Source organism: Pseudorasbora parva, chromosome 3 (genome assembly GCF_024679245.1).
Source record: "Pseudorasbora parva isolate DD20220531a chromosome 3, ASM2467924v1, whole genome shotgun sequence".
Taxonomy (NCBI): Eukaryota; Metazoa; Chordata; class Actinopteri; order Cypriniformes; family Gobionidae; genus Pseudorasbora; species Pseudorasbora parva.
The window spans coordinates 32975524-33001637 of NC_090174.1; the positions used below are offsets into that span (position 1 = coordinate 32975524).

The 26114-nt window shown below is 36.7% G+C and overlaps 2 protein-coding genes and 2 non-coding genes across 6 annotated transcripts in view; 3 read left to right on the forward strand and 1 right to left on the reverse strand.

Annotated features, from left to right (window-relative positions):
• The window catches only part of LOC137071640 (uncharacterized), a 21071-nt gene extending 16357 nt beyond the window's left edge, over window positions 1-4714 (forward strand). The window contains exons 2-4 of the mRNA XM_067439821.1: window positions 3407-3462; window positions 3564-3606; window positions 3688-4714. Coding sequence (XP_067295922.1) covers window positions 3407-3462; window positions 3564-3606; window positions 3688-4714 — 1126 coding nt within the window. The remainder of the gene's footprint in view (window positions 1-3406; window positions 3463-3563; window positions 3607-3687) is intronic.
• Window positions 4715-7343: 2629 nt separating this feature from the next.
• trnam-cau (transfer RNA methionine (anticodon CAU)) lies at window positions 7344-7416 on the forward strand. The gene has a single exon. It is a non-coding gene; the product is annotated as a tRNA-Met (tRNA).
• A 2001-nt stretch (window positions 7417-9417) lies between these two features.
• The window catches only part of ltbp3 (latent transforming growth factor beta binding protein 3), a 48539-nt gene continuing 31842 nt past the window's right edge, over window positions 9418-26114 (reverse strand). Inside the window, exons 14-30 of one of the 3 annotated variants that reach the window (XM_067438511.1) lie at window positions 25117-25242; window positions 24881-25009; window positions 22302-22421; window positions 21231-21353; window positions 19735-19857; window positions 19202-19321; window positions 18981-19109; window positions 18724-18894; window positions 16642-16725; window positions 16424-16552; window positions 15575-15712; window positions 13413-13553; window positions 12991-13119; window positions 12553-12714; window positions 10336-10422; window positions 10110-10241; window positions 9418-9969 (exon numbers count right to left, since the gene is read on the reverse strand). In XM_067438511.1, the coding sequence (XP_067294612.1) occupies window positions 9782-9969; window positions 10110-10241; window positions 10336-10422; window positions 12553-12714; window positions 12991-13119; window positions 13413-13553; window positions 15575-15712; window positions 16424-16552; window positions 16642-16725; window positions 18724-18894; window positions 18981-19109; window positions 19202-19321; window positions 19735-19857; window positions 21231-21353; window positions 22302-22421; window positions 24881-25009; window positions 25117-25242 (2231 nt within the window). In that variant the 3' untranslated portion in view covers window positions 9418-9781. Of the gene's footprint in view, window positions 9970-10109; window positions 10242-10335; window positions 10423-12552; window positions 12715-12990; window positions 13150-13412; window positions 13554-15574; window positions 15713-16423; window positions 16553-16641; window positions 16726-18723; window positions 18895-18980; window positions 19110-19201; window positions 19322-19734; window positions 19858-21230; window positions 21354-22301; window positions 22422-24880; window positions 25010-25116; window positions 25243-26114 lie in introns of all 3 variants that reach the window. The other 2 variants (XM_067438510.1, XM_067438512.1) reach the window with 2 other exon arrangements.
• On the forward strand, window positions 15443-15515 carry trnam-cau (transfer RNA methionine (anticodon CAU)). The gene has a single exon. It is a non-coding gene; the product is annotated as a tRNA-Met (tRNA).

A 26114-nucleotide genomic window follows, 5' to 3' on the forward strand; every position in this document is an offset into this window, starting at 1 on the left:
AAACGTTTCACTTTATACAACCACAAATTACCTTGCAGCTACTAACAGCGAAGAAATATGGTGTTTTGGAAGAAAAATGTATTAAAAATGTTGCTAGTATTACTTAAATTAACATTGCAGAATATAACTTTCATAGAGGCTGTTTTCGTATTTTCTACAGGTGTTTACAATTTGTATTAATTACAAATATAATAGTTTTATATATTTTAGAAACCATAATAGCCATATAATGAGAAGCAAGGTTTTTATAGTCTGTGTTTTATCCTGTGGACTACCAAGATCTTACATTTAAATTAAACTGGCCTACAGTTACAGTCTATAAAATAGCTTCAAAGTCTGGATCCCATGAATTAAGGGCAAACTTTTTTCCCTCTTTATTAAAAGTTTCATTAACTTTTTTAATAGATCTAATGAAATGAAGTTAAATTATATTTCAATGATAGCCTCATGAAAGATAGATATCAGTGTCTTACTTAAATTAGGCTATGTGTTAAGTCTTGAAAAATATGATACATAAATATGATAAAATATGATGTTTTTAAAGAGGTAGTTCAACCCAAAAATGTAATCGTTTGTTCACCCTAATGTCATTCCAAACCTGAATGAATTTTTTTATGTGTAGCATAAAATAAAATAATTTGTTTTTCATGTTCATACAATATTCAAATGATAGGCTAACCAAAATGGCTTGGTTGCCAACATTCTTCAGAACATATTTTGTGTTTCATAGAAGTCATACAGGATTGGAAGGACACGAGAGTGAGTAAATGATGACAGCAGTACATTTACTATTCTGCATCCTAGTTCAAAATAATCAGTGCTTTACTGTCACGTGCATTTCTGTTTGACAAAAAAGCAATATTAAGTTTATCTGCATTTGCAGCAAATTCGAAAATATCTATCATTATTTGTCCTTATACACTGTAAAAAAATTGTTGGTTTTTGTTGGTTTAACTTAAAAAAGTAAGTAACCTGGTTGCCTTAAAATGTTTAGTTTATTGAAATTAAAAATTTGAGTTGATACAATGAAGGAAATTTGTTTAATAAATAGAAACTCAAAATATTATCGTATCTGAACCAATTACCCAATATGCTTACAAAATCTTTTAATAATCTTTTAATAAAGTTTGCCGAATCTCAAAAAAAGTGCATTGTATTAACACAAAATTTTAATTTCAATGAGCTCAAAATTTTAAGGCAACCAAGTAACTTTTTTTCTAAATATTTTTTTTACAGTGTAGTTTTATTTATTTACTCCAATTTAAGGCCCCAACCCCAGCAAAAACATTCACGGGGAACTCATGGGCCGGATGGGCTGGGTTTGCCAGGGTCGAATTTTAGCCCTGCTGACAGACAAACATGATAATTCAGAAACTGACAGTGGCAGTCCCAATGACACCTATTACCAACTACAAGATATAGAGCTACAGTTAGATAAACAGATTGTCAAACCGAGGCTCTTCTATACCCGATTAAAAACCTTGAGTCATAGACTTACACTGTGAGACAAAGAGAAAGTATTTCTGAGCTGGAGAATGACTCACAACAATAGATTTAATCATATGCTTTACTCAGGGAAGACAAAAAGAGAACGATACAGGTGACATGTGGGATGTGAAAGTGGATGAATGAAAAGATAAATAAGAAAGGTAACTATTAACTTAAATTTGAATAGGCCAATGTCGTTTCAGTCAAACTGTCACTAATATCACCACATTTTCACCTATTTCTTTTAATAGCATCCCAGTGCACACAGTTTGGTTACAGTGTACCGTGGTGATGGCTCCCCCGAGCGGCTAAACTGATTTGGAGCAGTGGATTAACAAAATGACCTTGTGTAGGCCTACTGAACCCGCCTCTGAGTCCAAATACTTGGCAATTTTCGTCAAGTGACTGGAACACTGCTATGTAGCTGAGGATCCGTGGCATTTTATATCCCTTCCCACATCATTACTGTGTCCTTGAGCAAAGCATGCACCAAAACCCCTTTGTTTCCACAAAACCCGTCTGCAATTAGTGTAGTGTGAGTCACTTTACATTAAGATATCTGGCTACAATTTGACACCTAAATACAAATTCGAAGAATGATAGAGAGCAGTGATCAAACAGACACATGCATATCGCTAGTTCTTAGAGGACAAAGTGTCTTGATACTTCTATTTAACATGCAAATCACATGACATGAACGTGTCCTAACATTCAGTGTCACAGGACCATTGCAGACAGTGCTACAGCCTTCCTATTATAGTCCAACAGGTAAATATGTTTATTTATTATTATGTTCTGTACATAGTACTATACCTGTGATTTTAAAACAAAATCTGCAATAAATGCAGTTGTATTAAAATGTTTGAAGACTGTTCGTTGATAGAGGCGATTTAACATATGGTAGCCTACATATGGTACAATGATCGAAGAACTAGGCTATTACAGAAATCCTACAATCTGAAATGTAAGAAAAGGTCTTATTTAAACATATTGTTCACTTAATTACATGTAATATGTTATGATAGTGATAGGATATGTGTTTTGATATGATGTGTAAATATGTAACATTATTGTAAAGCTCATTAAGTTGTTTAGCTCTAATCAGTAAAATTCTGGATTTACCCTTTTCACATTTCTGGGTTTCTCAGAAGCGGAAGTCTTCATATTTGGGTAAACTTCTATAGTGGTGAATCATGAGAGGCTACATTAAATATATTTAGCATGTTCCCATTTGCTCAAATAGCAAACGAAAAACTCCACAACAGTGTTTTCAAAACTTTTCCAAAAGTATATATAGAGACTGATAACGGCAGTCAGAAGAGAGAAAGATTTCATTTTTACCGTTGCTCCCACAGCTGCTGCATTAGAAACACCCTCACTGTAGCATTAACTAGTTTCTTGTAAAAAGATTAAAAGACCAGTGGACTGTCGCTTTAGTGCAAGACTGCATGTTATTATATGACTAAAAGGAACAAATATCAGATCACAAAGTTTGCAGATACAGATATTACATATTATGTCATATCTGGAGTCACATCTGCTTCCAACCGTTTTCAGCATTTGTAAAATCAACCTAAAGATACTACTATTATTTTTATCCAAATAATTTCTTTAAAAAGCTCTGGAAAATTCACTTCAAACTTTTATTGGCATGTTTAGCTAAATATCTGAAATAACATTTTGAATTAAAAAGTTAAAGCTGAAATTATTAAAGGTCCTATATAGCAATACATTCTTCTATTACTTATCAATGTCAAACTTTGGTTAGATAAAATAAAACAGAAGAGAAAAAAAAATCATTCCTGATAACTCAAATAAATTCCTCAATAGCACAATCAAATAGGAATGAATACAGTTTAAATTGTGGATGCTTTAAAGAGTAATCGTTGGATGTTTTTTTTTCGTATGTTGGACCCAGGCTACACAAAGACAAGATGGCTCCCAGACACGTCTGTGCGCTGATCATCTACATAGGTTGGTGCCATCACATCACAGAAAATAACCACAGCAAAATCATTCAAATGAATCCCCTTTCCTTCTTACTAATCTATTCAGTATTTACATTCTTTATGTAGGGGCAATCAGCGTGACTGGACTGCTGGCATCTTGGGTGATGGGGTGCGGATTTTATTTCCTTGAAAAATATGTGACAGTCTAGAAATAATTTTGCATACTGACAGGTTTTCTATTCTTGTCTAGGGTTGAACGAACTGAGATTAAACTGAAGTCTTCCATAAATCTATTCACAATCAGATCAGATGCAGCTCAAACAGAGAAGACAACATTAGCGGGTACATCAGCTGTTACTGAATGTGCGCCGAACACACAGAAGGCAGAAATAATCACAAACTTTCCTGCAACATCTATGGTATCATCTGCCGTTGCTTCAGCCGAACTCTCTGGGCAAACAACAGCTGAGACAGCAGCAAGTGCAGCTGGGTCAGTGGAAACTACCGCTGAAGGAACAATCACCTTGTCTGAGACTTTAGAGACATTTAAGACACCCATTTTACCTGTAACAGAAAAGGCTAAATTAACTAAATGTGAAACAGTCACCGCAAGTACACAAATAGAAGAAAGTACCAATGTGGAAACATCGACAAATACAGCTCAAAAAACACCTGAACCTGAGAGAATACCTGTTAGTGATTTTAAACAAACCCATAAAAGTGAAACAGAAGTAGGCATCACAGTACCACAACCAAATTTAGGGACAACCGGTTTTGCTCAAACTAAAGCTAATATCAAGTGTGCAAGTCAAATACCAGAACCAGTGACAGACACCAGTAAATTAAAAACTTCAAAAATTACATCTGAAAATAAAGCGACAACATTTATAGATTTAACTGAAGGAACGCTGGCACCAAGCACATTCATAAAAAGGCTAAAAACAACAGGAACAGAGCCATCTAAAGTTGAAACAAGTGAAACAACCACAGTCAGACCACAAGAAACTACTCAAGCTATAAAAACTTCACACAATGGGGCTGCTGGTATAAATCTTATGACCACGATTCAAACTGCTACTGGAACCAAAGAAAAAACAGTGGGAAAACAATTAAGTACAGAAGGTGCAGACATAACAAGAAAAGGCAGACGTGGCCCAGCGAAGACACCCCTGACCCATGATAAAACTTTGTATGCTGCCATCACTATGGGTTGCATTCTAGTTATATGTGCCATTCTAGCTCTTATTGTGTTTATAATGGATTTTATTGGGGACTAAGATTCTCAGTATATACTATACAAATGCTGGTTAATCGTTTCATTGATAAAAATGTAGTATTTGTTTTGTAATGTAAACAACTAATTGAATAAATAACTAATTCAATAGAATGAATTCAAAATATGATTGTTGATTGTCTCAAAAGAGCACTGCATCCAAAAATTCTAAAAAAAAAAAAAAAAAATTCTGTCATCCTTTATTCACCCTCATTATATTCCACCCTCTTCTGTGGGACACACCAACATGTTTCAATTTTTTTTTTTTTCAGGATATCTTTGTATCTTCCAATATCCATTCATTTATGTCTAAACATAGCCGCAGAATCAACAACCTAAACAGCTCAAGCAAGAGCCGCAATAAGTGACACAATATTTAGACGCACAAAATGGTTAACTGAGAAGATTCTCTAACCTCGAAAATGTCCACTGATTGACAGAATGCCTTGTACCGAATTGGTCATAGCATCTGATTGGTCACCTGCACTAGATACTAGATAGTTTGTTTAGTAGCAAGCTGGGGGGTATTCCAGAAAGCAGGTTATGTGACATACCTGGGTATGTTTCAAAGTAAGTAAGTGGATAACCTCAACTTTCGGTTCCAAAAATGAAGGTAACCTTCAGGGTATGTAAGTAACAATACTTTCCACTCTATTTCGGGGCAGCTTCTGTTCCAGGGTATTTGCTTTAGATTCAGATGTGTTTAATATAATTAATATAGTTATATATATCAATATAACTAAATGTGTTCTATAGTTACAGTTATATAATATACACATTTATAGGCTACATACATTCTAAAGCAAACAAAAAGTTTATGTTTAAATGTTAATTAAATTTACATATATACATTATTTGTTTTATTGTCATCTCACACGTTGACATCTGCTTTCAATGAATTATTAGCAAACTAAACGTAAACGTTGAAAAAATGATTGCACAACGACTAAATGCAAATCGTCATAAGAAAGAAGAAGAATGGCGCGCTTTTTCTTGGCGTCTGTTACCATGGTGATTAATCGATTCGTCTCTGTCTTGTGTGTTCATGGGTTCATGGTAAACATACTCCGAGTTGTCTGAACTTACTCACGGACACGTTTTTGGAACGAGCATACCTCGAGTAAGTAAGGTTTGGGTTAATGTATAGATAAGTGACAAATTAGCCTTGCTTGGAATACCCTGGGCTAACTTATTTGTTTTTTAATCTTGACCAGCGTGAGTGCAACGGAATGCAACATGTCATAATCATAGACCGTAAAAGGTCATAATAGTCACAGATCAGAGTAGACCTGCAAGTTACATAGAAGTCATTTACATTTATAGCACAGCAACGTCTCACAGACGAACTTATTTCTGGTAGTGGCATCCACAAATGAGCCAATCACGTTTTGCAGAGCATGAGCGATGTAGTTATTAATGACCAATGAGGAAAAAGGATAGCGTCACTGACCAATCAAGTGAAAGACTCAATCCGCAATATTGTTCTCAGCGGGTGTTATAATAAGTTTTATGTCTGTCATCGCTAGTAACAGTATTTTTTTTACCCCTGGAAATATATAATTTTGTATGATCGCCACAGATGCGTAGTCACTTAGCCATTGTTTAAATTCACCTAAACAGACGGCTATATCTCGCGATTCATTCATTCGATTCAACCGGACACCAGAGTGATGATCCGATCGGGCTCACAAGTGAAGAAGAAATGGTTCGTGTTTGTTTCTGTGGTTTGTTCCCACGGGTCTTCAGCGCGAGATACAGATAGTCGTCAGGTAAATTTAAACAAAGTCTAAGTAAGTGTCTGAAGCTCTGAACGCATTTCGTTGTCATGTAAGGGCCCTGTTCATGTTGGACGGTTTTAATTGCATTTTGTTCTGGGCATTAACTGTAATAACTCCGTGTTGCAAGGACCAATCCGGTTCGGGTTTTTTTCTATAGACTGTACTCACAAAGGTATAACGATCAAGATAAACTAGAAAAAATCCCCGGAGTTGTCCTTTAACAATAGTCTTCAGCGCAATCCATTTTGGACTTTCTGACAGAGAGCGCCCTCCTGCGTCCAGTGCGAACGAAACATACATAAGGTGAAAGAGAGTGAGTGTCCGAATAAAAGTGCTGGGGACATATTTATTTTTATTAAAATGCGGGGTGCAGTGATAATGACATACGTGTACATCAGCGATACACTAGTCACGTTACGGACAAATTCCACACGAGCGGGGCGCGAACCAGAGTCGTGTGCCTTTTCTGGCAACTCTACCACGACAAAAATTAGCCGTGTGGTCTGCACATAGACTGCATAAGAAAAAAAGTCATACAAATTTGGAACAACACGCGGGTGAATATTGACAGACATTTAAGGTAAAGTATCCGTGTGCTTAAAATATGTATATTTTCTGTAATGTTTTTATGTGTACATGACCAGAATCAACAACAAAAACGCTCAATATATTTGGTTCTTGACCCAAACAATTCACGGGGTGCATTATTTTTTTTAAATGTAAACAGATGTTGTGAGCCCGTAAATGCAATGGAGTAACAAAGCGTCACAATCATAGATATGTATAATAGGTATCTGTGGTCACAATAGTCACAGGTGTTGGTAGATCACGTGCCCTTTACGTAAACTACGTATGGCCTCGTTGGCGCAGTAGGCAGCGCGTCAGTCTCATAATCTGAAGGTCGTGAGTTCGAGCCTCACACGGGGCAAAAATTTTTTAATCAATACATTGCTAGTGTACCGTCACGTACTCGAACTAGTGGTTAAGGCGCACTTTTTGTTTATGCGTCAGAAATATAGGGTGGGCTGCAAATGCACACAGTACCGAGTCCGAGTGTACTACACAGGGACCCTTAATGACCTTTGTATCTAGTACAGGCAGAAATAGATCAATGAACTGGAAATGCATTATAAAGCTTTACATGATATGTAAAAAATATGAGTGCAAGTGAAAAGTTTAAGGTTTATGAAAGAACGCCTTGTCTACTGCCTTGTTTTTGCCACTAGGCGGAGTAATAACACTCGACGTTAAAATTGAATAGTATGGTTGTTATAGCCCAGTAACATTTGAAATCTGTTCTGCAGGTGCTTTGAATTTTATTTTTAAACAAGTTTTAAGATTTCAGATTGGCGCTCTCTGTGTTCACATTTTTTACGGTCTATGGTTCACAGGGTGTTTCTGGCAGCCTGAAAATCATGCACATCATTTAACAAATCTAACAGCTGACCATTTTGTTCATCGTATCACTGTTCCATAGCAACTCTATTATTATTATTGGTAAATCAAAGAAATCATCTTGGAAAGCTACTTGCTGATAAGACCCTGAGGGGTAATCCTAGAAGGTGCTCTATTGGTTGGGTTTCAAACATATACTTCGGGAAATAATCCAAGGCATTTCTTCCAGTCCAAAAAAAGTTAAAAAGCCTTTATTCACATCATGGCTAATCACAATAGAAGTATAAAAAAATCACTAAAACACTGCAGACTGATGGGGTTCGGTCTTCAGTCTTCGTCTGGTATGCTGGTATTTGACTTTCCCCCTTTGTCTGAGCAGATGATAGGCCCTACTACAGATGGTAGTTCGTAAATTAATAAATGTAATAATGCAATCTTCAAAACAGATGTAATTACTCAAAAGGACAATTAGAACAGTTTTTATTAAGAGTAATTTTTGTGTTAAATTAGGGATAATATCTATAGAAAATAACCAAGTTGGCAAGCAATGCTTCCCTCACTGTGCATTTTCATAGATTTTCTCAGCCTTATTGTTTACAAAGTCACCAAAGCACCCTGTTGGACCCCAACCATAATGAATTAAATAAAATGATTAAATATATATAGATAATCACAGTCAGCTAGCACACGACATTGAGGGGGGAGGGTGTTAATTTATCTTCATTTCTATGGTAGATATTGTCTTACTCGTATAGTATTGCACTTATGTGGTTATTGATGAGATAGTTCACCCAATTTTTTTTAATTTAAAACATTTTTAATGATGTTTCTACCTTTCTGGGCCTTGAAAGTGTTAAGTAATAACTGTCTATGGGGGGTGAGAGAGCTCTCAGATTTCACAAAAAGATATTATGAAGATGATGGTCCCGAAGATGAACGAAGGTCTTACAGGTTTGGAACGACATGAGGGAGAGTAATTAATGACAGATTTTTCATTTTTGGGTGAACTAACCTTTTATGTCTAGGTTTTTTTTCTTTTTCTTTTTTTTTTTGTGAGTGAAAAAATGCTTTTCACAGTAATGTCTCATACAGAAAGCAAAGCGTATTAAAGAAACTGAAAACTTGCACTTTTTTTTCCATTCAATTTCAGTAGAAAATGTTTTGAACAAATTAAATGGTTTAGAAAAACAAAATCATAATTGCCATCTGTCAATGACTAACTTCATATAAACACGGTAATGTGCTCAGTGCAGCCAAAGAAAGATGACAACGGCTGCATTATCAAATAAAGAAAGTAATGTACAAACAATGTACAACACAAATGAATAAAACTAAACACTATCAATGGTGAAAAACAAACAGATATTAATACAAACAAAGGAATATCACAAAAAAAATCAAATGATCTTTGATATCAAAATGTTTGAAAGAGGGCAGAAAGCAATAAGAAAAAATAATCACTTTAACTCTTACAAAATTAATCCTTAAAAAATGAGGAGAAACAGAAAAGGCACAATATTAAAAAATAAAAAAATAAAAAAATTGTTGAGCTATAATAAAGTTAGCCAAAACATGCTGAGCAGCAAGATAATTTAAAAAAAGAGTCCTCTTAAGTTAAAAGATATTTCATCCAATGACAATTCCTCATCCAACACAACAACAAACACATTTTCAAATGGGTGCAAACAGATTAGGAGGGATATGAATAAAAGTATACAATAAAAGCAAAATAACATATTAAAATCTAAGTTAATGATGATTAATTCCCAAAATAAGAAAACGATTAACAGAACATGAGAAGCTGAAACATGAAATGCTTTTTTTGTGTTTGAGGGTAAATGTACATAACTGCAGTTACACTAGATTTGAAGATGTGTATTAGTGGTGGCATATCAAATTTATGTATGTGCATGAGAGAAAGTGTGTGGGCTGCGGATCTGTAGAGCCCTAGCGCGTATACACACGTTATTTTGGCGTGCTACAAATCCCTGTTTACAGTGACATCTGAATGAACCATGTGTGTTAATACAGCGTGCATTCTTGCAGGGGCTCGACCTTGTCCCTCGGCCCGCACACTCATCAATATCTAGAAGAAGAGAGAGAGAGATGGAGCCTTAAATTATGTCTGTACATACATTTACAAGCGATTAATTATATCGAATTAGGAGCATGACCTGAGTTTCAGCCAAAATAAGCAAGAGCTTGACTTTCTACATTAACCCTCACCTGTACAGCGTGTTCGCGAGTGGTCCAGTACAAATCCAGTATTGCACTCACACATCGTACCCAGATAGGACCGCACGCACCGTCCATTAGCACAGCTACACTCATCCGAGTCTTCTTCTGAACTGTCTCCCTCTGAACCGATGAGAGTGACAGAACGGATAATGAAACACTGTGCCACTGTGATTCTTTCTGTTTAGCTGAAGATGAATAACACTGTCAAGGTCACCTGGGTTGTAAGAGAAAGCTGCCAGGAAGTCCCCCTCTCCATCAGACTCAGTCTCCAAATGCATCTCACACAACCTGTTAAAAAGCACTGCGTGCGCACACGCACACACCAAATAAAGGAACATTACTTTTGCTATTTTTTTGTCATTCCCAACATTATAACATAAAATAAAATAAAATGTTTAATCAAAAATGTGCGTAAATGTAAAATTAATGAATGAAGGCACTTAATAATGCTCTACTATGTGCTACTGTACACCCAAAGCACTTTACATTAATGTCAGCGGTCTCTCCTCAACCACCACCAGTGTGCAGAAGGCAGCCACAGAACAAGGGCACTAGTGCGCTCAGCACACACCAGCTATAGGTGGAGAGGAGAGAGAGTGATAGAGCCAATTCAGTGGATGGGGACTATTAGGAGGCCATGATTGGTAAGGGCCATTGGAGGAAATTTGGCCAGAACAATGGGTTTCACCCCTACTCTTTTCAAGAAGTGCCATGGGATTTTTAATGACCACAGAGAGTCAATGCTTTGTTAGATTTATAAAAGTCTTTACTGTCACTTTTAATCAATTTTATGCATCCTTTCTACATAAAGGTATTAATTTATTTAGAATATATATTAAATTAATACATTTATTGGCATGTGTAGTGTAAATATCAATGAAGGTAGAATGGAATTATTACACATGAATAAATGTGTCACAATTCACCAGTGTGTGTGCCTGTGATCACCACCAGAGGGCACTCCAACCCAGACTATCCTTCTCTCACAGTCTACATTGCCCATAATCCTTTGCCTGGACTCATTAGCACTCAATGTTTACTTCTGTGTTCATTACCTGTTACATCTATTTATACCATGTTCACTATGGGTGCTTCCCAATTCTTATTTGTGCATCCTCGTTTCCTTTCCTAACGCTTAGTTCCACCCCTTCAGGATCCGAGGGAAGGACACAAGGAAAAGACGTGAGGACGGAGGAATTGAATCAAGTGAAATGATGTTATCCTCGCTCCCTTTAACGTCACTTCAAAGCATTGTCAATTAATGATGACTGCACAGCTGGACTTAGTCGGGATTCTTGAACATTAGAGAGAACTTTTTATATTGTAAGCTTCAATCCCCACAAAATACCACATTTGTCCATATTTGATTTAATATTGCCAGTTATTATTAACAATGAATTATTCCCAGTTATTAACTGCTTTTTATTCGTTGTGCAGTATTCGTTTCTATTTGTTTCTTTCATTTTCTTGTGATTTATAATTCTGCAACTTTCAGTTGTTATTTGACAGACATTTGTGTCTTGTACATGTAAACAATAATAATAATAATGAATAAACTGTGGCACGATGTAAAGGGGGAGGAGAACTAATGCTTGTGTGACGTTTAGTCGATAAAACACTTCCGCAAAAGGATACACCTATGTATCTTCGCTCATGACTCCTCAGGAAGCCTCCTCACGCCTCAATCCTCGCGGTCCAATCAGAGAATTGAGATCTCCTACAAGATGGCTGAGCTCCATCGGTTTCCGGGTCATAGGATGCAGGACGGAGGAGCGAGGAAACGAGGAGGGATATTGAGAAGCACCCTATGTCATTTACTGCGAAGTCTTGTTTGTGTAACAACTGCATTTCTGAGCGTTTCCCTGGTTTCATGTTTCTTGGTCTTGGATTTCTTGCATTAAATTTCATTCATTAAACACCGGATTTGGATCTCCTACCTTCTGTCTCAGAGCGGTCGTTACAACATGTTAATTCAGAAAACAGAAATAGATATTTAAACTACCATTCAAAGGTTTGGGGGTCAGTCTTTTTTTAAATTATTATTACTTTTTATTAATACCTGACAGTAAAGACTTTTATAATCAAACAAAGGACTTATATTTCAAATGATCCATTTTAAAACATTATTTTCTTGAAAGGAGCTTGAAGGGGGAAAAGTATCACAGTTTCCACAAAAATGTAATCAGCACAACTGGTTTTAACATTGAGAATAATAATAATAAATCTTTCTTGAGCAGAAAATCAGCATATTAGAATGATTTCTGAAAGGATCATGTGACACTGAAGACTGGAGTAAATTCAGCTTTGCCATCACAGGAATAAATTATGAATATGTTTAAAAATATAGTCAAATAGCAAACAGTTATTTTAAACTTTGTATTTTTGATCAAATAAATTCAGCTAAGGTGAGTATAATAATTCTTAGCAATACCTGAATTTCTATTAGGACAGGTCCGGCACTCTGGGCCCCAGCCTCGTCCGTAGTGACAGCAGCACTCAGAGTACGTCATCGTTAGTTCATTCCTCGGCATGGTGCACATAAGATCTTCATCGACCTCCCGGAAACATATGTCCTTATGTGCTGCGGTGCGGTCTGAGAAAGACAGAGATGAGGAGATGATGGAGGACATAAAATATAAACAAAATACACAGGGTTCACAGAAAAGGAAAGAAATGGAAAAGTAGGTGGAAACAAAGCCAACTCAAAGGCTAACACCGCTAAAAACATCTTTAATGCACAGCAGTCATGTGGTCAACCGACGCTCAGAGCAAAAGCTTATGGGCTGCCAAGCCACAAGAGGGCTGATCAAGTAACAAAAACGTTTTCCACCCATCACAAGTCTGCATGCTGATTACTTGTGATACCCACCATCATAGACGCATTGCTTGAGGGCTGCACTGAAGGTGAGTGGCTGCTCGCAAATGCAGTGGAAGGAGCCGGGAGTGTTGACACATCTCCCGTTCCTACAGTAGGAGGGATCCTCACACTCATTCACATCTGAAAGGTGCACCACAGACACACCCGTTACTAAAGAGATATACAGAGAGAAGGACAGATAGAGAGAGAAAAAAGAAGGAGGGAGGAAGACAAGGAGAAAGATACCAGAAGCACACAGTCTTGGGTGAGAACCAATAAATGCTTGGAGTTATTTCATCTTTACTATTCCAGGAAGAACAGAGAAATTCTCTGCCACATTGAAACTATGCTTTATTACCTTTTGTTACGTTACATTGTAAGAAGTCGTGGTATCTGTTATTGTGACGGATATGATCTCTTAAATCTATACTAACCCGCATGTTCCTCAGGCGTGACACAGCTGTTACGGTTGGTTGCCAGAATCCAGGGAGGAGTGCAGATGCAATAATAGGAATCTTGGGTGTTTACACAGTGGCCGTTTTTGCAATTAGCAGGGTCCTGACATTCATCCACACCTACAGCAGAACATGTTTGAAACAGGGAAATGTGACCATTAAAAGTTACATCTTAATGTAATGTTAACACCTGCCACCAGACAAAATAATCAAATATTCACAATCATTTATATTACATTTGTGTTTCATGACCGTACAAAGGTTTGGTGTCAGTAAGATGTTTTTTAATGTTTTAAGTCTTTTATGCTCACCAAGGCTGCATTTATACAGTACAGTATTAATGTACAGTACTGTATAAAAATACAGTAAAATTGTTAAATATGATTATAATTTAAAATCATTATTTTCAATGTAAATATATAATAAAATGTAATTTATTCCTGTGATGGCAAAGCTGAATTTTCAGCATTATTACTTCAGTCTTCAGTGCCACATGATCCTTCAGAAGTCATTCTAATATGCTGATTTGATAATCAACATTCTTTTTCTCATTATTATCATTGTTGAAAACAATTGTGCTGCTTTATTTCTTTTTGTCGCTGAAACCACGATACATTTTTTCAGGATTAATTAGTGAATAGAAAGTTCAAAAGAACATTCTTTGGTAACAATATAAATGTCTGCATTGTCAATCCTTGATGAATCCATAATTTCATTAAAAAAATATAATAATAAAAACCTAACCAAAACATGAGTCTATATGTCCATGTAAGTGTGTAAATGTATAATCAAATGTGTGTATATGTGTTGGTGTGATTCATTTAGAAATTTTACTGTCTGTCACTGAAATGTTAATGAAATGAATGCATCCTTGCTGAATAAAGTATTCAATTCTTTTAAAAATTGTGCTAAAAGTAAACTTAAATTATGTTGTATAAATGTATTTAATATGTAATAATGAGTAATATATATATACATACAAACACACACACATTGCAGCCATTTGCTAAAATGCTTTAAGTTCATTTTTTCCCTCATTTCTCATTAATGTACACACAGCATCCCTTATTGACAGAAAAATCCTTGCAGATCCTCTCCAGTTCTGTCAGGTTGGATGGTAAACGTTGGTGGAAAGCCATTTTCAGGTCTCCAGAGATACTTAAAGGGATACTTCACCGCTTTTTCATATTAAACTATGTTATTCCCTTAACTAAAACGAGTTGACACATACCTCTCTTGTCTGAGTGCGTGCGTCTGGCTGGCCATTTAAGAACAGTCACGGAGTTGTTGTGAAGCCACTCCTTTGTTATTTTAGCTGTGTACTTAGGGTCATTGTCTTGTTGGAAGGTGAACCTTCGGCCAGGTCTGAGGTCTTGAGCACTCTGGAGAAGGTTTTCGTCCAGGAAATCACTGTACGTGGCCACATTCATCTTTCCCTTGATTGCAACCAGTCGTCCTGTTCCTGCAGCTGAAAAACACCCCCACAGCATGATGCTGCCACCACCATGCTTCACTGTTTGGACTGTATTGGACAGGTGATATTTTTCTCCACACACACCGCATTGAATTAAGGCAAAAAGTTCTATCTTGGTCTAATCAGACCAGAAAATCTTATTTCTCACCATCTTGGAGTCCTTCAGGTGTTTTTTTAGCAATCTTTCATGTGTCTTGCACTGAGGAGAGTCTTCCGTCGGGCCACTCTGCCATGAAGCCTTGACTGGTGGAGGACTGCAGTGATGGTTGACTTTCTACAACTTTCTCACATCTCCCGACGCATCGCTGGAGCTCAGCCACAGTGATATTTGGGTTCTTCTTTACCTCTCTTACCAAGGCTCTTCTCCCTGATAGCTCATTTTGCCCAGACGGCCAGCTCTAGCAAGGGTTATGGTCGTCCCAAATGTCATCCATTTAACGAGTATGGACACTATATAAACTATGACACTATATAAACGCTTCTGTGCTTGTATGAGTCACACTATATAAACGCTTCTGTGCTCATATGCGTCACAGCCTCGTTGGCGCAGTAGGCAGCGCGTCAGTCTCATAATCTGAAGGTCGTGAGTTCGAGCCTCACACGGGGCAAAAGCTTTTAGAAGAGGAAGCTGTACTTCTAAGTATAACACTCAATTAGAAAGACATACCTGTAATTGTAGGAAAGACACACTTCTTGTTGACAGCATCAGGGACCCAGGGTGTATTGCAGATGCAGTAGAATGAGCCTCGAGTGTTCACACAATGACCATTGGTACACAGGGACTCGTCATGACATTCATCCACATCTACAGAAGGAAAAAATTAAAAAGAATATTGTTCAAGGAATTTTACAACATGTTTGAACTCGACAAGTATGAGAGATTTAAGATGTATTTATGTGTTTGTGTGTTAGAAGTGCTGTCATTCTACTGCTCTCTAGTGGTTAGACAAAAAAATCCTTCTTTCTACCACTAGTGGCCACTATAGCGGCAAAAAAGTTGTCTCAACTGAAAAAAGAAAACATGTTTTTTTTTATAAAAGTCTAATATTAAAATCGCTATTTGAAGCACTATACAATTCTAAAATTACAATGCATTAAAATATAAGTAGAAATCATTTACCAAATAAGTATTATTTTATTGTATTTGTAAACAAATCTCAGCATGAGATTAGCATAATTTGATCAAAAATAAGTAATACTGTAAGTAATACAGTAATACTGATAAATCTTACTAGATTTACTAGCTCTTACTAAAACAGTTGTGCAGCTTAATAGTTTTGTGGAAATCATGATGCATTTTTTCAGGATTCTTTAAAGAACAGAACGTTCAAAAGATCCACATGTACTTGATTTGGTGACTTTTAACTTTGGTCATTTATTTTTCATTGGTAACAAAGTAAATATCTGTACTTGCAATCCTTGCTGAATAAAAGTATTAAATTCATTTAAAAAATATTTTAACCCACGTAAGTGTATTTAAACAGCCTAGTGGGTCTATTTGTGTTTGTGATCTTACCGATACATTCCAGTAGATTGCTGTCATAGTAAAATCCCTGTTGGCAGTAGCATTCAAAGCCAGGCTGTGTGTTCATACAGCGCCCCTCCTTACAGATCTCATTAGAGAACAATACACACTCATCAATATCTACAAAGAGTGAGAAAGAGAGATATTCAGTAATTATTTGAGGGAGTGTTTGTTTGTGTGCATGAACACACATATGCGTGCACATATACCTCTGTGTACGGGTAATCCATATTCTATCTTTCCTTCTTCGTGATAAAATCCTCTGCCAACCGGACATAGAGAGAGATACTCCGCTGAAAACAACAGACAATATCAATCAAACACATATACATTGATAAACCAATACCTCTTTAATCCGTTATTTAATGCATGTGAAAAAGTTAGGACACCCTATTGAATTTCATGGTTTTCTGTATCAGGCATAATAATTTTAAAAAATGTGGTCATTGGCAGGTCTTATTTTTGGAAATAAAACCTCTGGTGAACAACAACACATGACGTATCATGACGTATCATTATTTATTTAGCAAAAATAAAACCAAAATGAAAAAGCCATTGGTGACAATATTAGGACACCCTTACAGTTAATATAGGAGTCAAGAGGGTAAGTAGCAGTCAGGCGCCGCTAATCAAAAGTCTTTGATTAACTGATCATCAGCCAGTGTGATCACCTCTATAAACGCAGAAGTTCTGGCAGTTTGCTGGTCTGGAGCATTCAGGTGTGTGTTAACCAAGCGACAACCTCCCCAGTTTCTCTTGAAGTCAATACAGAAGCAACATCAACTGGTCACTAGAGACAGGCTCCAGAAGGGAGCAGAATCTTATCGAGCCCCATGTTAAAATTCTTAAATTTAAAGCAGAAAAAAACATGTTTACAGCCTGGTACAAATTGTGGTTTTTGCCTATAAGGCTAATTTTGATCTTCATGACAACTGTGAGGGGGGTGAATTTTTTTATAGCTCAATCGTTTACGTTATATAAAGCCTTAAAGTTCTGCATAATTAAGGGCGTGGTAACAGGTGGATAGCCATTTATCTGCCGTCTATAGTAATTGCGTCACCTCAGCTCCGCCCACATCCAGCCTTTTTGCCCATTTTCTGTTATGCGGGAGTGACACGCGATGACTCGCTCACAAAATGGCAACGCCCAGCTCGCCCTTACTTTAAGCTTCAGAACGGCTTATCGGAATCCTATGGGTGACGTCACGGACACTACGTCCATATTTTTTTACAGTCTATGGTGTTAACACACTGCCAAGGACAAAAGACATGATCAATGATCCTAGAGAAGCAACTGTTGCTGCCATCAATCTGGGAAGGATTACAAGACCATTTACCAACAATCTGAAGTCCATCATTCTACAATAAAGAAGAAGATTATTGACCAGTGGAAGACATTCAAACCGACATCCATCTTTCCATTAGTGGAGGTCTCAGTAAATTCACCCCAAGATCAGACTATGTAAAGCTCAGAAAAATGATATACAATAGCATACTCATACTCTATATAGGCCTCAGTAACATTACGTGCTAAAGTTCATGACAGTACAATTAGAAAAATTTGGGTCAAGTATGGCATTTTGGAAGGATTGCCAGGAGAAAGCCTCTTCCCTCTAAATAGAACATGGCAGCACGGCTTAGGTTTGCAAAGTTGCACCTGAACAAAATACAAGTCAAGAATTCTGGTGGAGGGGGGATGATTTCGGGCTTGTTTTGCAGCCACAGGACCTGGGCACCTCAGTCATTGAGTCGACCATGAACTCCTCTGTATACTAAAGTATTCTAGATTCAAATGTGTGGCCATTTGTCTGACAGCTAAAGCTTGGCGAAATGAGGTCATGCAACAGGACAATGATCTCAAGCACACCAGCAAATCTACAACAGAATAGCTGACAAAGAAAAGAATGAAGGTTGCAATGGGACAGTTAAAGTCCAGACCTCAATGCTGTGACAAGAGCTGTGCATAAACAAATGCCCACAAACCCCAACAAACTGTAGCAATGTTTTAGAGTCCACCAAAATTCCTCCAGAATGATGTGAGAGACAGAAAATGATTACTTTAAGTTATTGCTGCTAAAAGTGGATCTACATGCAGTTGAATGATAGGGTGTCCTAACTTTTGTCACCCATAATTTTTCCATATTGACTTAATAATGTTAAGTCATGTGTTGTTGCTGTTTTAAGCAAGCCAAGTACTAGATTATTTTTTTTGTATGTCCTGATACAGAAAACCATAGGATTCAATAGGATGTCCTAACATTTTCACATGACTGTATTTGTCTGTAATCTAACCTGAGTGGTAGACAGGACAGGGGTAGATCTCACAGTGATCTCCCCATCCCACGCCGATAGAGCAGCAGCACTCCTGCTTAGTAACATTGGTTGCCAAGACACTGTCACAGAACACGGTGTCATCCAGATTTAGGTAGCACTCCTTCTTATCATTCAGATATATCTCATCCTCTATGTGGGAAAAAAACAAATGTAAAAACAAACAAAAAAACAACAATAACAATTCCATGTTTTCACCAAACTAGACCAGCATTAACCTTCACAGCTGTGTTTGTCTTCAGACAGTCTGAAACCATCATTGCACACGCACACATATCCACCCTGTCTGTTTTCACATATGCCGTGAGGCTGACACAGACTCCTGTCCTGAGCGCACTCATCTTTGTCTGAGAGAAGAAGAGTGAAAGGGTCAAGAACAAGACCAAGGCTGGGCCTGGGATGGAGAACTAGGTGATGTAAACAGTGTGAAATCCCATACCCTGGCACCTTCGGCCGCTGACAAGAGTGTATCCTTTATGGCACTCACAATGGTAAGAGCCCATCGAGTTGATACAACGTCCTCGTTGACAATTGGAGGCTCGATCGCACTCATTGATATCTAAATAGAGCAAAAACAATATAACTGATTCACATATTGTGAGCATTAGTGAATTGTACATCTGGACTTCATGCACTAAACGACTAAAGATCACACACTCTCAGTCGTACTGAACAGAACAAATAATGTGTTCTACAGTCGGCTCAAAATGTTATGACTGGATGGAATTATATTGGAGTCTGTGCTCATCTATGCAATTTTCTGTGAAATCTGTCAACTTTGCCCATCCAAAATCTGCAGACAAGCATTAAATCGTCCAGAGTGCAAACTAGGGGATAAATCAGGGCAAAAGTCATGAAGTGTATTCCAGCCATAACACAAACTGTACAGTTAGTTTAAGAGTACAGATATTGCAGTGTTATATGCAGTATGTTCATCGTCTTGCAGTGTTGGCGTAGTCAGTATGAGCTGACCTTCGCAGTGGCTTCCCTCTTGTGTAGGCTGGAAGCCAGGGTAACACTGGCAACGGAATGATCCCTCAGTGTTGATGCAGTGACCATTAGCACACAGACGGTTGTCCTGACACTCATTGATGTCTGTGGAAAGACCAACAGACACATAACCTCAGTACACATACTCTTAAATCTCTCTTTATGTAAATTATGCTATGTTTTGCACAGTATATTTATTCTCTTTAGAATGAACTTGTGCAGGTAGTAATAAAATCTAACTTAACATAATTTAGGGGCTGTTCACACAGAACGCGTTTTTTCCATTCCACTTCACTACTTTTCCATTGTTTTTCAAGTTAAACAAGCGCTAGACGGACATATTTAACCGCTGTGCTTGCATTCGGGGTGTAACAGTTCACGTATACATACTGAACCGTTTTGGTACAGGACTTCTGGTATGGTGCACGTGAGTACCGAACGGGACCAAATGCAATCTTGAACAGTTAACAGTCAGCTTGTTTTAAGTGCAGAACTTACATCAATCCGAGTTTCCACACAAACATATTAAGTATTCTGTCCATTTATCACAAAATCAAACGATAAATGCCGCTTAATGTGATGTGACAGGTCACTGTATTGGCGTGTCAGTTTAGTTCATCAGTTCAAGTGAAAATCTCTTCCTAGTCAAAGAATAAACATGAATTAATATCTTATGGTATGTTGAGAATGCATTACAACTTACTGAAACATAGCCTACTATATGTTGTGTAATTGCTCAATCAGTGTTTCAACAGCAGAAAATGTCACATAGCATTATATTTACCGTAGTCAGTCATACAGTGTCCACAGCTGGTTAGTTCACCAGAGAAATGAACTCTTTTGCTAAATATATGCACTATTTTAGCCTAAATATTCATTATATTCTACTTCACCTGTTGGTGGTCTTGATTATTTAATTTATGTTTAAATAAATTTGTCATGAAAATGACAGCCACTGTGTATAAATGATTATATTTCAACAGTGAATTGAATAAAAAACATAATTGTATAATTAGATTTATAAGTTAATGCAATAATTGCCTTATGTGAAGTTTACATGTTCGCATACAATGAGTTATTTGAGTGTTGATTATTATATCTAAAAATAAATAGCAACAGAATTTAGGCTAATAGTTTGGGCTCTGTTGTTAGCCTTTAATATTATAGTAATGTGCAAGTAAGGGCTCCCTATATAGTTTACACAGCATTATCGTTCAGAAACTTTTAGTTATACACCCCTAGCTCGCATCTATCACATCATCGCGCATGAAACGCCAATCTAAAATCGCAGCACTCGAGTGTAAGTAAATAAGTTACAAAAAGTGTTTCAAGACCTAGCACCTTTTCTGTTCCACTGACCTGTGTCTCGTGTTTTTAGCAGCAAAAACACGTTTTGCGTGAACCAGCCCATAGAATGTCAAGATTAAGTTTCCATTTAACAGCATGCTGTTTAGTTTTGTTGGCTGTGTGCCACTGACCTCTGCAGCCTTTGCTGTTAGCTTCAGGCAGGAAGCCCTCATTACACAGACATCTATACGATCCTGCCAAGTTCTCACAACGGCCGTTCAGACACACGCCACGCTTCTGACACTCATCGACATCTGATAGAGAGAAAGAAAGATCTCTTTAAAGATTGCTATTGTCAAATTTATTTTTCAAAAACATCCCACATTTATCACATTTCCTACTCACATCAGGTACATTCATGAACATGTGTATTGGATGACTTACACTACTGTTCAAAAGTTACTGAAGATTGTGCTCACCAAGTGTGCATTTATTTGCTCAAAACAGTTAAAAACTGTAATATAGTGAAATATTATTACAATTTGAAATGCTTATTTTATATTTATAGATTATTTATATTTTGAGATTTAATTTATTCATGTGATGGCAAAGCTGATTTTTCAGCATCATTAGTCTTCAGTGTCACATGATCCTCCAGAAATCCTTCTAATATGATCAGATTATTTTTTCTCAAGAAATACTTTGTGTTATTATTTTTTTGTTGCTTATTTTGTGGAAACCGTGATAATTTTTTTCAGAATTTTTTTTCAGGACCTTTTAATAGAACTGCTATTATTTAAAATTGAAATTCAAATCTGTAAAATTATAAATGCCTTTACTGTCACTTGATCAATTTAATGTGTCCTTGTTGAATATAAAAACATTGAACAGTAGTGTACATGTTTTTTCAATGGCCAATATCTAGAGAGCAGCATGGCCAATAGCAGAAAAAAATTCTGATAAAAAAATAATAATACGTTAATGACAGCAAATGGCATGTACAAAAATGCAGAAAGTAACACATTTTACACAATGTATATTAAAAAAATTATAATCTAATGATAAATCATCATCTGTTTTATTGAGGACACACACGTGGTAGTGAAAAAAAGAGTTGTTTTGGGTTTAGTCGTGAAATGCCTGGAGCCTGTGTGAGGAGCTGATGGTCGTCGGAATGGCCTTAGCCATATGTTTCTGTGAATGCATTTGAGCTAAAATGTTCATGCATTGTTGCATGTGTATATGTGTGTATGTATTCTGACCGTAACACACTCCTCCCTGTGCTTGGTATCCAGGTTGGCAGGGTATACACTCATAGGATCCAACAGTATTCTCACACTGTTCACTAGGACAGATACTCGGGTCCAAACATTCATTAATGTCTGCATTAGAGAGAGACAGCAACAGTATAGATAATAAGTTACAAACATTCACAGCCATTTAAGGACGCACTGTAAATAAAAAAACAGAACAAACCATACTGGATGAACATAAAAACAATTTACACACGTGTGTTTGTGTATACCTTTACGAAAAAGAAGTATACTTAAAGTTAATTTTATGAAGAATACTTAGTATACTTTATATATAAGTATACTTTATGTATATCAATGTACTAGTTTACAAAGCAAATTTGGAGTGGACATGTTAGTCAAAATATTATATTTAAAAATACTGACAATAGCAAACTTGTATATCCTTTTTTTATAGTAGCTGTCTTCATCATAAAGATTTATGAAGTAGACAAGCTTTTATGTCGTGTAATATTTAGAGGAGCAGCATGCATTTTCACGAGAAAATGCAATTCCAGTGTCCATAGCTTATGGTAAAGACCCTTTAACAAAGTTGACTGCTTTTTAACGCAGTTCGAGCCCAGACAAGTATGACTATATTGACATTTTTGTTGAACAAATGTTTGCCATTGCAGTTAATGAAATCTCTAATCTTTTTTTCATCTTTACAATAATAACAGCATCATGTAGAGCAAATGTTTAATTGTAATGTCTCCTTATGCGGCAGTATAAAACCTCAAATATGTTTTTTTTTTACTTATTAGAGGTGAAAAAGGCCACATATCAACCTTTTCGGCATTGCACCAAGAAAAAAATCTATAGTAATCATTACAAAAAGTAAAGATTAATCACCTAACAAGGTGTACGCACATTCATTCGAATAGCTTGTTTTTCCCCCATGGCATAGACAGATATGCCGTTTTTGTGAGGGTTCCCAGTAATGCTGACCAAGTCTATATTTACACTTAAAATAACGTTATACAACGATGTTCCTATTTAGGTCTTATTTTTTATACTTGAAATATAGGCCTAACTGCACAACTCTTTCCTTTTGAAAAATATTTTATTTTAGCTTCATGCATCCTTTTTTTAATCAAAACTTGAATGTTGATACGTTTAATTAAAAAAAGCAACATGTTAAAGGTAGGGTAAGTGCTATCTGGTAACCGTTGTTGATATTTCAAATCACCAAAACAAACACGCCCCTACCCCCAAAAGGTCTCACCCCTATTTTGATAGCGCCACCACACACATACGTAACCCAGAGGCATCAAGGGCTATGGCAGAATCTCTGTGTATCTAATCCAGGTCGAATATTCAATGAAAAAGTCATCCCTTCTATCACAAAAACACAAACCCTTCTTGTGAACAACTCGATAGTACACGAGCAAGACAGTCCAACTAACGAACATATTACGATTATGACCATATTAGAGTCATAGCGATCACAAAATCACACTGTTCTCATGAACCACTCTATAGCACGAGCCGACAGTCCAACTAACGACATATTACAATTATGACTGGATTAGAGATAGCGATCAAACTGTTCTCATGAACAACTCTATAGAACACAAGCACGACAGTCCAGCTAACGACATATTACAATTATGACTGGATAAGGGTTATATAGATCATGAAAAGAGTAAACAAACATATATTAGGAGTATATTATCTTACTTGTCAGAGACATTGTGTGAGCATTGTGATACTTGAAGATTTAGATGCTCCATACGGTGTGGAAATGAACGGGTCTTTATCATCGCTGAAGTGAGCCACAATACGATCCCAAATGGACTAACAAGTGAACATGACACACGAGCATAGTCAAGCAGCATATATTAGGCTAGTTCTCGGCTAATATCCATCATGTATGACTTGAATAATGACGTGCACAGAGCGAGAGCGAGCGCTCTTCTCACCATCAATTGTAGACACGCCCCTTACCTGCTGATTGGCTACAAGTTTGTTATTCCAATCGGCCCGTGTCCTTTTTCTAAAACGGTTTTGATATAACACTTATCCCACCTTTAAACAAAAAGCTCTGAAAATTTTGACAAATACTACTATACGTCTGGATTGTATTCAGAACAAAAAGAAAAACACAGATCGTGTCCTTCAACACCTCAAGAGCCGTTTCTTCTTCATGGGTTCAACATTTCATTCGGTAACATTAGGCATGTTTTGATATACATGCTGCTTAATGTTTGATGATCACGTTATTTTACATTTTGCGTATGCAATCTTCTATCTTTTGTTTCTGCTTCTTCTTCACCTGTATTTATTTTGATTCTGTAATAAAAGATGCTTAATATAGCATCCCCCATATAACAGTGACAACATGGATAGCCAGAAAATTCAGTTAATGTCAGGGAAAGAGAAAAGTAGATTTGAAGTAAATTCCTATGTACACTTCCAGTGGACTAGCCTACATCAGACACTCAGAATAAGTAACAAATCTATTTTCTTTATAAATCAATATTTTCAAACAATGTAAGACTAAATGTAAAATCATGTGAAAAAAGTGTTTAAAAGACTAGTTTCCTCACCTTCGCAAAGAGGATGTCTGTGGGATTTGCTCCGGAAGCCTTGCAGACACTCACACTTATAGGAACCTGGCAAATTAGTGCAATGCCCTCCAACTCCACAGATATCAGGCTCAGAACACTCATTTACATCTGAAAACATGCATGCAAACAAACATTATGTGAATTGATATGGTCATATGTATAGAAGAAGCTGTCCACTGACTTTGATCTTTGAATAGCCAATGCTGGTCACTTACCAATACATTTGCGTTTCCCATTATACATCATAAGTTCATAGCCATGCTGACAGTTGCATCTGTAGGAACCCACGGTGTTAATGCAGGTGCCTCTACCACATGGCTTCGAGTCACATTCATTTTCATCTACAGAGAGAGTGAGACTGTTGTATATATATTTTTATATCGTTTTTAAATATCATTTTTTTGTTTATATTATACACTACCATTCAAAAGATTTCAGTTTCAAATAAATGTTGTTCTTTTGAACTTTCTATCAAACAATCCTGTAAAAACAGGATTCACAGTTTCCACAAAAATATTAAATAACAGCTGTTATCCGCATTGATAATAATGAGAATATAATGATTTCTGAAGGATCATGTGACATTGAAGGCTGGAGTAAAGATGCTACAAATTCAGCTTTACCATCACAGGAATAAGTTGTTTTATTATTATTATTTTTAATAACAATAATATTGAATTGTAATAATATTTCACTGTATTACTGTTTTTACTGTATATTTGGTCAAAGAAATGTAGCCTTTGAAGAGCATATGAGTCTTCTTACAAAAACATTAAATAAAGGGTAAGATTGTGGCCAAAACTGGTACTGCAATCACTTTCAAATGACTGTAGAGCAGTGTATCCCCTCTCCTGACTCGAGGTTGCCAGATCGGCTCCAGGATCCAGCAGGAACATTTGTAGCTGCAGCTGTGGTAACTAGAGCAGATCTGGCAACCCGGATGCCCAAACACTACTGACTTCGTGATTGGTAGATAGGTGGAGAGTGGTACTTCAGGCCAAAACACAACATGTCAACATCAACATCAGTTGAGGGCTGCAACAACAAATTTTAAATGACAATATCCTGGCCGGACTACTGTTGTCCGTTATATAAGTGTTTAAAATTAACATGATCTCTTAATGTCTAGTGAAATATCAGGGCCATTTTATGATTAACTGAAATACATTTCTTACAAACAGTTCCTTTAACAAATCTTACCAACTCTAAACTT